The sequence below is a fragment of the Notolepis coatsorum genome, assembly GCF_963971535.1.
Source record: "Notolepis coatsorum genome assembly, chromosome: 9".
Classification (NCBI taxonomy): domain Eukaryota; kingdom Metazoa; phylum Chordata; class Actinopteri; order Aulopiformes; family Paralepididae; genus Notolepis; species Notolepis coatsorum.
Window position 1 is genome coordinate 152,128,083 of NC_140173.1, and position 12,500 is coordinate 152,140,582.

General features: G+C 44.1%; 1 protein-coding gene across 1 annotated transcript in view; it reads right to left on the reverse strand.

The window, feature by feature from the left end:
• Positions 1-12,500, reverse strand: part of LOC311234828 (EGF-containing fibulin-like extracellular matrix protein 2) — a gene marked incomplete at its 5' end in the record, with an annotated part of 34,419 nt that overhangs the window by 17,441 nt on the left and 4,478 nt on the right. Inside the window, 3 exons of the mRNA XM_084322072.1 lie at positions 2,490-2,606; positions 8,092-8,211; positions 10,008-10,130. Coding sequence (XP_084178198.1) covers positions 2,490-2,606; positions 8,092-8,211; positions 10,008-10,130 — 360 coding nt within the window. The remainder of the gene's footprint in view (positions 1-2,489; positions 2,607-8,091; positions 8,212-10,007; positions 10,131-12,500) is intronic.

The following is a 12,500-nucleotide window of genomic DNA, read 5'->3' on the forward strand; positions in this document are numbered from 1 at the left end:
TTTTGACGGGATCACTGATGCTACCTTTAATATAGCAAGAGCAAAAAAAAACGAGAGGAGGCTGTTTTGACGAGATCACTGATGCTACCTTTAATATAGCAAGAGAAAAAAAACGAGAGGTGGCTGTTTTGACGGGATCACTGATGCTACCTTTAATATAGCAAGAGCAAAAAACGAGAGGTGGCTGTTTTGACGAGATCACTGATGCTACCTTTAATATAGCAAGAGAAAAAAACGAGAGGTGGCTGTTTTGACGGGATCACTGATGCTACCTTTAATATAGCAAGAGCAAAAAAACGAGAGGTGGCTGTTTTGACGGGATCACTGATGCTACCTTTAATATAGCAAGAGAAAAAAACGAGAGGTGGCTGTTTTGACGGGATCACTGATGCTACCTTTAATATAGCAAGAGCAAAAAACGAGAGGTGGCTGTTTTGACGAGATCACTGATGCTACCTTTAATATAGCAAGAGAAAAAAACGAGAGGTGGCTGTTTTGACGAGATCACTGATGCTACCTTTAATATAGCAAGAGAAAAAAAAAACGAGAGGAAGCTGTTTTGATGAGATCACTGATGCTACCTTTAATATAGAAAGAGAAAAAACGAGAGGTGGCTGTTTTGACGGGATCACTGATGCTACCTTTAATATAGCAAGAGCAAAAAAACGAGAGGTGGCTGTTTTGACGAGATCACTGATGCTACCTTTAATATAGCAAGAGCAAAAACGAGAGGTGGCTGTTTTGACGGGATCACTGATGCTACCTTTAATATAGCAAGAGAAAAAAAACGAGAGGTGGCTGTTTTGACGGGATCACTGATGCTACCTTTAATATAGCAAGAGCAAAAAACGAGAGGTGGCTGTTTTGACGAGATCACTGATGCTACCTTTAATATAGCAAGATAAAAAAAACGAGAGGTGGCTGTTTTGACGAGATCACTGATGCTACCTTTAATATAGAAAGATAAAAAAAAACGAGAGGTGGCTGTTTTGACGAGATCACTGATGCTACCTTTAATATAGCAAGAGAAAAAAAACGAGAGGTGGCTGTTTTGACGAGATCACTGATGCTACCTTTAATATAGCAAGAGCAAAAACGAGAGGTGGCTGTTTTGACGGGATCACTGATGCTACCTTTAATATAGCAAGAGAAAAAAAACGAGAGGTGGCTGTTTTGACGGGATCACTGATGCTACCTTTAATATAGCAAGAGCAAAAAACGAGAGGTGGCTGTTTTGACGAGATCACTGATGCTACCTTTAATATAGCAAGATAAAAAAAACGAGAGGTGGCTGTTTTGACGAGATCACTGATGCTACCTTTAATATAGAAAGATAAAAAAAAACGAGAGGTGGCTGTTTTGACGAGATCACTGATGCTACCTTTAATATAGCAAGAGAAAAAAAACGAGAGGTGGCTGTTTTGACGAGATCACTGATGCTACCTTTAATATAGCAAGAGAAAAAAAACGAGAGGTGGCTGTTTTGACGAGATCACTGATGCTACCTTTAATATAGCAAGAGCAAAAAAACGAGAGGTGGCTGTTTTGACGGGATCACTGATGCTACCTTTAATATAGCAAGAGAAAAAACGAGAGGTGGCTGTTTTGACGGGATCACTGATGCTACCTTTAATATAGCAAGAGAAAAAAACGAGAGGTGGCTGTTTTGACGGGATCACTGATGCTACCTTTAATAGAGCAAGAGCAAAAAACAAGAGGTGGCTGTTTTGACGGGATCACTGATGCTACCTTTAATATAGCAAGAGAAAAAAAAACGAGAGGTGGCTGTTTTGACGAGATCACTGATGCTACCTTTAATATAGCAAGAGCAAAAAAACGAGAGGTGGCTGTTTTGACGAGATCACTGATGCTACCTTTAATATAGCAAGAGAAAAAAAAACGAGAGGTGGCTGTTTTGACGAGATCACTGATGCTACCTTTAATATAGCAAGATAAAAAAAACGAGAGGTGGCTGTTTTGACGAGATCACTGATGCTACCTTTAATATAGCAAGAGCAAAAAACGAGAGGTGGCTGTTTTGACGAGATCACTGATGCTACCTTTAATATAGCAAGATAAGCTGCACAGGGAGCTGTGGAAACTTGTTTTGACTAAAAGTTCAAGTTCCTCTCCATTAGTCATAGAGGACAGGGCGCAGGAGATCTGTGTGTGTGTGTGTGTGTGTGTGTGTGTGTGTGTGTGTGTGTGTGTGTGTGTGTGTGTGCGTGTGTGTGTGTGTGTGTGTGTGTGTGTGTGTGCGTGTGTGTGTGTGTGTGTGTGTGTGTGTGTGTGTGTGTGTGTGTGTGTGTGTGTGTGTGTGTGTGTGTGTGTGTGTGTGTGTGCGTGTGTGTGTGTGCGTGTGTGTGTGTGTGTGTGTGTGTGTGTGTGTGTGCGTGTGTGTGTGTGTGTGTGTGTGTGTGTGTGCGTGTGTGTGTGTGTGTGTGTGTGTGTGTGTGTGTGTGTGTGTGTGTGTGTGTGTGTGTGTGTACCTTGACAGGAGACAGCGTCGGTGCCCAGCTCGAAGCCCTGGTCACACTGGCAGAGGAAGGAGCCCATTAGGTTGTAACACTGCTGCTGACAGGGGCGCGCCTCGCACTCGTTCACATCTGAAACGAGACACACGTATTGTCAGTTCCCCCCCCGATCCCGATCCCGATCCGAGTCGTTTGACGTCCAGTACACTAGGTGGCCCAGCATCACACCACTTCGAGTATTATTATGGAAGTTAGCAAAACCGGTCAAAAATGATATGCTCGGTAATTGAATAGTTCTGCTTAAAGAAAACAATACAATAGCTTTCCCTGGATGGATCTGAATTCGCGCTTAATCTACCCGATAACCCGATCGATACAAATATGCCGTGATCGGCTCCGATTCCGATCTGTCCGACATCGGACAGACATGGAAAACGGATACACACACACACACACACACACACACACACACACACACACACACACACACACACACACACACACACACACACACCCATAAGAACACACACACACACACACACACACACACACACACACACACACACACACACACACACACACACACACACACAGACATAGACACGGATACACACACACACACATCACACATAAGAACACACACACACAGACATAGACACGGACACACACACAAACACACAGACAGACACAAATACACAAATATACACACACACACACACAGACATAGACACAGATACACACACACACACCCATAAGAACACACACACACACACACAAGAACACACACACATAAGAACACACACACACATACATTCCAACACGCACACAAACATACACAAACAAACACACCCACACACTCCTACAGTCATGCTGTCCATATCTGTCTACAGTACACAGCTGGATGCCAGTCAAGGTTTCAGGACGAGAGAGAGAGAGAGAGATTTCCAAATAATCAAACGCGAAGCTCTCTCTACCACCACCACCATCTTAACCCTTTCACTGCCACACTACAGAAGGTTAACCCTTTACTATCACACTATAACCGATGGTTACCGCACACGCGCGTGTGTGTGTGTGTGTGTGTGTGTGTGTGTGTGTGTGTGTGTGTGTGTGTCTGTGTCTGTGTGTGTGTGTGTGTGTGTGTGTGTGTGTGTGTGTGTGTGTGTGTGTGTGTGTGTGTGTGTGTGTGTGTGTCTGTGTGTGTGTGTGTGTGTGTGTGTGTGTGTGTGTGTGTGTGTGTGTGTGTGTGTGTGTGTGTGTGTGTGTGTGTTGCGTATACACCTCTCTACTCTGTCCAGTGTTTCCCTTCCTGGCTATTCAACCCTCCAGGAACGGCAGGTGCATAAAGACATTAACCACTTCACCGCCGCACTACCAAATGGTTAACCCTTTCACTGCCACACGACAGAAGGTTAACCCTTTCACTACCACACGACAGAAGGTTAACCCTTCACTATCACACTGAGTGATAGTAAAGGGTTAACCTTCTGTAGTGTGGTAGTGAAAGGGTTAATAATATGTGCGACTGAGTTCAAACGGAAGGACCTCATGATGCAACTGGTTGAAAATGAGATTCAAATGTATTGTCGTGATGCAAGCGCCTTGGGCAGGTGAAAGGCGCTATATAAATTCAAGCCATTATTATTATTATTATTATTATTATTATTATTATTATTTATTATTATTATTATTATTATTATTATTATTATTATTATTATTATTATTATTATTATTATTATTATTATTATTATTATTATTATTATTATGCAGCACAAGTACAGTACAACACAAAGAAGTGTGGCATCCAACCAGAGTGCAAATGTAACAGTAAAGTGTAATAGTAATATACAATGTACAGGTGATTAAACTGGGTATAAAATATATAACATTAGTACTACTGAGTAATAGTGCTAATCAGATGTATGTGTACATAGTTGTAGTATTAATATGTACAGTGATACAGGTATAAAGACACTATGGTAGTTAGTAAGGGTGGAACGGTTCACAAAATCGACGGTTCGGTTCGTATCACGGTTTTAGGTTTACGGTTTTCGGTTAACACTCCAAAAATACCATACATCAACATAAGATATATAGCCTAAAAAGAATCCAACTTTTCAGTTATTCTCAAGGACCTAGTCATGCAAAAACTGAAAGAATGAGGCCGTTTGACATCAGGCACATTATTTTGACAGTGACGGTTAGAGCTAGGAGAGAGGTACAGAGGTACAGCAAGAGGGGAGCCATTGCTGATTTAAACATGCTTCTCATTTATTTGGTAAAAGAAAAGGTTTACCTTTAATAATGTTTGGCACACAAATACCGAACTGATATATATATAGGCAACATTTGTCAAAGTATTAACTCGTCAATATACCCCCCTTCCCCACTAATCGAACTAGTGTCGTGAGGTCACTTCTCTGTGAGCGTTTCCACGGTTAGCTTGCGGCTAACATTAGTTAGCTCGCGGCTAAAGTTAGTTATTCCGTAGCTAACGTAACGTTATATAACCGAATAATACACACATGCCCCGAATGCGTACCGTTCGGTACGACCTCCACGGTTCGGGGCATGTGTGTATTGTTCGGTACATGGTTTCTCATGCGTACCGTTCCACCCCTAGTAGTAAGTCATACTGGCCAGCAGCGTAACTAGTAAGAGTAGGTAAGGGACATACAGTATCTACAGATATGTAAAAAGGATTATATGCAGGTATGTACAGATATATGTCGATAAGTATATATACAGTAAGAAAAAAAAATATATATACGGTATATAGTATACAGCACTATTGCACATGCTATCATACAGAGTTATACGGGTTATATGCAGGTATATTCAGATATGGATATATATATATATTAGTGCTGTCAATAGAAAAATGTACTCATTAATCTCACAATCTTCTGTAATTAACCATTTCGGTGCCGTTAACACTTTGAGTGCCAGCCACGACAATTGTCGTCTTATCAGACCCCCCATTGAGTGCCGACGACGCCAAATGTCGTTTGTTTGCCGTATTTTTTTTTATTGGCGATTTGAATTCATATTTCATCAATCGAGCCTCGGGTTAGTGCTGCAGAGTCTCTCTGAGCTCAATTGGGAAGATACCGCCCTCTATCGTCTCTCCCTGTGTAACTGCACCCCATCAGCTCAGATTGATGCAGGGGGAGTGGTTAGTTTGCTCATTTTATTTTTACGTCAAGGCATCTGAAGACATAGATATCTATGTCTGAAGAGACCAAGTGATCGCCGGCCCTCAGAACAGCGACGATTATATATTTACAGTACCAACGCTGTAATCAATAAGCGTGATCGATATTTGGAATGGCGATCAGGAATTGGAATAATCTTTTTGGATAACATCTGATCTCAGGTAAGGAATCTATTTTACCAGTCTTAGGATAATCAGACCTGTTTTCACGGAGATATAAGCGTTTGCCCTATGCTGTGTGTGGCTGTGTGGCTGTGATCGCCGATTTTTCAGCCCGCCTCTATAGCGTGCATAAGTACACATATACTATCGATAATCTAGCGTTTATTTGAAAACGATTCATAAATAGGCCGAAAAATGACAACGTTTTTGTGTATTCTAGAATATTCCAGTAAATGCCGTTTATGGGGGGATATTTAAATTTTCCGCAAATCTTCGAGAGACCGATAGCTTTTCGAAATGCTATAAAAAGGATATGAACCGATTAAAAAACAATCCGTTTCGACAATGTTGACTGCAAACAAGTCATTGATAAGCGACGGGCAGATTAGACACATAGCCATAATTTAAAACATAGATTATGCGTTTTTAACGCTAACATTGAAGTGGATGATGGCTTTCAACGGGGTAAAAAGGTAAACAAGGTCGGCACTGATAGTGTTAACGTAGAACTACGTTTCTGTCGCCTGACGGTTGAGTGCCGGAAACGTAGAGCTACGTTTTTCTCACGGTATTTCTTTTATTCGCTATTGCCGTTCATAATTCACCGGGGCACCTTGTGCATCCTGTCCTGAGTGTGTCTGAGCTGGCAGACGGTCAATACCGCCGCCTACCGCCTTGTGGCAGCTACTGCACTCCATTAGCAACGATGTGGTTTGTTATCTGGGCCGAGCTGAGCCGTGCGGGCGGGGTTTAAATACTCCGGCGAGGTAACCGGTCACCACCACACATCTACGAGGCTGCCCCCCCCCCCCCCCCCCCTTCATATGAAATGCCGAATAACGTGGCACGGACCTCCGCGCCCAGTACTTCAAATGGCGATCAGATAATTGGATTATTTTTTTTGCATTACATCAGAGACAAGGTAAGAACAATATATACTGTATCCAAGCTTGCGTTGATCTGGTATTTCTTTCTCCCGCGATTGAAGCTATCTGTGTGGACTGTGTGTGGCTGTTTACCGCTGGCTGCGCTGCGGGGGGGGGGGGGGGGGTGAGCGCCCCGCTATAAGCCCCATTTCATGGATGCATGAGGAAGGATAATAACGATAATCTAGCATTGATTTCAGGAAGATTGGATAATCAGGCGAAAAATGGCAACGTGATAAGTGGATTCCACTAAAACGCTATTATCGCGTCCTTTTCCAGGGATAACTAAGAATCACCAAAACTATACTCATATTCAAAACGGTATAAAACGGAAATGTACGGATGAAAAAATAATCAGTTTTTTGCATGTTGACCAGAAGCAACTCACTGACAATCGACAGTGTTATTAGATCCATAGCTATAATATAAAATATAGGTTTAGCTCTAAAAACAATGTGAGCGTTTACATGGGGTTAATGGACGGCAAGGCCAGATGCACTTCCCGTAAGGGGCGTGGCACTCAATGTCTTAATCTAGATTAATATAGATAAAAAAATCAAATTTTTCGACTTAAGACCGACGCTTGTTGTAACAGATATTTACTTGAGTAAAATCATGGAATTAATGTAAAATCAACACAAAGAAAGTATATTTAGATTCAAAGACTATTTTAATAGCTTTCTTCGAATACAGTTTCTCTCCTGTGAAATACAAATGTTCAACAAAACCATCAACATTGACTCAGCTGCTAGACCGCTCTCTTATATCTGCAGCGCTAACAGAAATAAAAACAACCCAGGCCTGTGTTAAAGTGCAGACTGGCTTAGAGGACGATAATGTCTTGTATGAACTACCAGTGATATAAATCATATTAACAACAAAAATGTGTTCTATCTTCATGTCAGATGATTTTCAAAAAGGTGCACGAGTCGACGCAAAAAAAGAACAAGCAAATATACTGCTGAAAGTTCAGAACGTTGAAAAATGTTCACTCCATAGATTAATCTATATAATTTTTTTTAACGCTTTAAATAATTAAAATGTATCTCCAGAGTTAAAGCATTCATTTTGACAGCCCATATATATATGCTGTAAATATAAACATAAAAATGTATATATATATACGGTATATACCGCCCTATTGTCCATGCTATATATTCAGTAGCAATAGATCTGAGGTAGTGATAAAGTAACAGGCGGGTGTACTGAAAACTCTGCTTTACGGAGAGGCGAACAAACACACACGCACACGCACACGCGCACACGCGCACACGCGCACACGCGCATACACACACGTGACTTGAATCTCACTCACCGATGCAGCTGTGGTTGTTGCTGGCCAGCTGGTAACCCGCGTTGCACTCGCAGTAGTACGAACCGTCGGTGTTGACACACCTGTGCATGCAGTAGTGGGAGAGCACACACTCATCTCTGTCTGTGGGGAGTCAACACACACACACACACACACACACACACACACACACACACACACGCACACACACACACACACACACACGCACACACACACACACACACACACAGGCTATGACCTCAGTTTTGACTGTCAGATTAGGATGAATGTGATCTGAGAAAACTAAGAAGATTTCAAACAGCAACAGGGTATGAGGGAATCTTGTCGTTTATTTGACTGTAGATTAGCTCCTCCCACACAGGATAACCACAGTAGATTAGCCCCTCCCACACTGGATAACCACAGTAGATTAGCCCCTCCCACACTGGATAACCACAGTAGATTAGCCCCTCCCACACTGGATAACCACAGTAGATTAGCCCCTCCCACACTGGATAACCACAGTAGATTAGCTCCTCCCACACAGGATAACCACAGTAGATTAGCCCCTCCCACACTGGATAACCACAGTAGATTAGCCCCTCCCACACTGGATAACCACAGTAGATTAGCTCCTCCCACACTGGATAACCACAGTAGATTAGCTCCTCCCACACTGGATAACCACAGTAGATTAGCTCCTCCCACACTGGATAACCACAGTAGATTAGCTCCTCCCACACAGGATAACCACAGTAGATTAGCCCCTCCCACACTGGATAACCACAGTAGATTGGCTCCTCCCACACAGGATAACCACAGTAGATTAGCCCCTCCCACACTGGATAACCACAGTAGATTAGCCCCTCCCACACTGGATAACCACAGTAGATTAGCCCCTCCCACACTGGATAACCACAGTAGATTAGCTCCTCCCACACAGGATAACCACAGTAGATTAGCCCCTCCCACACTGGATAACCACAGTAGATTAGCCCCTCCCACACTGGATAACCACAGTAGATTAGCCCCTCCCACACTGGATAACCACAGTAGATTAGCTCCTCCCACACAGGATAACCACAGTAGATTAGCCCCTCCCACACTGGATAACCACAGTAGATTAGCCCCTCCCACACTGGATAACCACTGTAGATTAGCCCCTCCCACACTGGATAACCACAGTCGATTGTGGGCGGTGGCTACAACCACAGAAGGAGCTGAGGTATGCAGATCAGAATCCTTACATGTCACAGGTACGCTAAATTCAGAATGGCTTAGTTCACTGGGGGAGGACCTTGTCTCATCTGAACTGGAGGAATGGTTAGAGACAGGGGGGGGGCGGGGCTCGAGACAGGGGGGCGGGGCTCGAGACAGGGGGGGGTGGGGCTCGAGACAGGAGGGCGGGGCTCGAGACAGGAGGGCGGGGCTCGAGACAGGAGGGCGGGGCTCGAGACAGGAGGGCGGGGCTCAATACAGGAGGGCGGGGCTCGAGACAGGAGGGCAGGGCTCGAGACAGGAGGGCGGGGCTCGAGACAGGAGGGCGGGGCTCGAGACAGGAGGGCGGGGCTCGAGACAGGAGGGCGGGGCTCGAGACAGGAGGGCGGGGCTCGAGACAGGAGGGCGGGGCTCGAGATGGTCAATAGATGTTAAATGGTGCATTTATATCGCAGCTTTTATCCTCACATTCACTCACACATTCACACAGCGAGGAGCCGACCTGCTCATCGGGAGCAGTTAGGGGTTAAGTGTCTCGCTCACGCTGCCCGGGAAGAGCGGGAATCGAACCGGGAAAAACCTCCGGATTACCAGACGACCACTCTACCTCCTGAGCCACCGTCGCCCCCCCCGTGGGGACAGGAAGTGGAGGGTCCGCGGTTGCCATGGCAGCTGAGCGGGGGCGGGGGGGGGGGGGGGTTGCGGTCGCCATGGTAACTCACCCACACACTGGTCGCCGTTCCTCTGGAAGCCGGCGGCACACTGGCAGCTGAAGGAGCCCCTGGTGTTGTAGCAGCTCTGCTCAGGGCCACAGGTGTGTTTACCTGTAGAGCACTCATCCACATCTGGAGCACACACACACACACACACACACAGAGACACAGAGACACACAGAGACACACAGAGACACACACACACACACAGGGACACACAGAGACACACAGAGACACACAGAGACACACAGAGACACACAGAGACACACAGAGACACACACACACACACACACACAGAGAGACACAGAGACACACAGAGACACACAGAGACACACACACACACACAGGGACACAGAGACACACAGAGACACACAGAGACACACACACACACACAGAGACACACAGAGACACACACACAGAGACACACAGAGACACACAGAGACACACAGAGAGACACACACACACAGAGACACACACACAGAGACACACAGAGACACACAGACACACACAGAGACACACACACACACACACAGACACACAGAGACACACACACAGAGACACACAGACAGAGACACAGACAGAGACACACAGACACACAGAGACACACAGAGACACACAGAGACACACACACAGAGACACACAGAGACACACACACAGAGACACACAGAGACACACACACAGAGACACACAGAGACACACAGAGACACACAGAGACACACAGAGACACACAGAGACACACAGAGACACACACACAGAGACTCACACAGAGACACGCAGACACACAGAGACACACACACACACACACACACACACACAGAGACACACACACACAGAGACTCACACAGAGACACGCAGACACACAGAGACACACACACACACACACACACAGAGACACACACACACATAGACAGACAGACACATCAGTATGGTCACTGGATAAAATGACAACTCTATGTAGAACTACATACATTACATTAACATTTTAATTTAGTCATTTATCTGAACGCTTTTATCCAAAAGCAACTTCCAGGTTATAGAATAGAATAGAATAGAATAGAATAGAATAGAATAGAATAGAAATACTTTTATTATCCCGAGGGAAATTTGACACTGCAAATCGCTCAACATTAAACATTTAGACAGAACAGGTCACGAATAACAATAACGAAACCAAGGCGGCTGGGTGGCGCAGCGGACTAAGCGCTGCGCCAATATAATATATGTATCGAATTGAAGGCGTATTTGTTGCCTGTCGATAGCGACAAAATCCGCCAAAATCCGTTCAGCGGTTCTCGAGTGACTTGCCGGTATTTGAGACTATCCGAGAAACATGACAGCGACGTTGGAGTTGCACAAGGAAGCTGCCTTGGTCCATTACTCTTCTCGCTATATATGCTGCCCCTCGGGGACATCATTCGAGACCACAATGTATGCTTCCATAGTTATGCTGATGATACACAACTATATATCTCCGCAGAACCAAATAACACTACAGCCATACAGTCCATTACAAACGGTCTTTTAGCAATAAATAAGTGGATGAACAATAACTTCCTAAAATTAAACGAAAGCAAGACCGAAATCCTATTGATCGGCCCAAAAGCGAAAAGGGAAGTGCTGTGTGAAAACCTGGGGAGTCTGTCATCCTATGTAAAGACTGAGGTTACAAGCCTAGGTGTCATCTTGGACTCAGACCTGACCTTTAAGTCTCATATTAATAAGGCCATGAAAACGTCATTCTTTCACCTAAGTAAGACCATTCGTAAATAAAAAGGATGCTGAGACACTGATTCATGCTTTTATCTCAAGCCGGCTTGACTATTGTAATGCACTGTTCACTGGTCTTCCCAAAGCAACCATTGGGAAGCTTCAGCTTATCCAAAACTCTGCAGCTCGATTACTAACTCATACAAAGAGAAGAGAACATATCATTCCAGTCCTTGCCACTCTGCACTGGCTGCCAATAACTCATAGAATTGATTTTAAGGTCCTTTTCCTGACATATAAAGCTCTTAATGAGCAAGGCCCAAAATACATAGCAAATTCCCTAGTTAGTTATCTGCCCTCAAGAACGCTACGGTCATCCACTACAGGTTTATTAGACACACCCAGAAACCAAAAAGTATGGCATTTGCCAACTATGCCCCAAAACTATGGAACACACTACCAACACACATCAGGAACGCCAGCTCCATACACATTTTTAAAGGAAAATTAAAAACGTACCTATACAGTCTAGCTTACAAATAGTGTACCATGCCTTAGGGAAAGCAATTATCTTATTGAAATGTTTTTATTATTATGTGTATTGATCTTTTACTGAAATGTTATTTTACTGTGCTTTGCCTATTGCCGTACTTTTATTACTGTTGTCTTATTAATGTGATGCTTTACATATGCGTATGTTTGTGTACAGCACTTTGAGCTGCATGACATGTATGAAAAGTGCTTTATAAATAAATACTTACTTACTTACTTACTTACTTACTTACTTACTTGCTT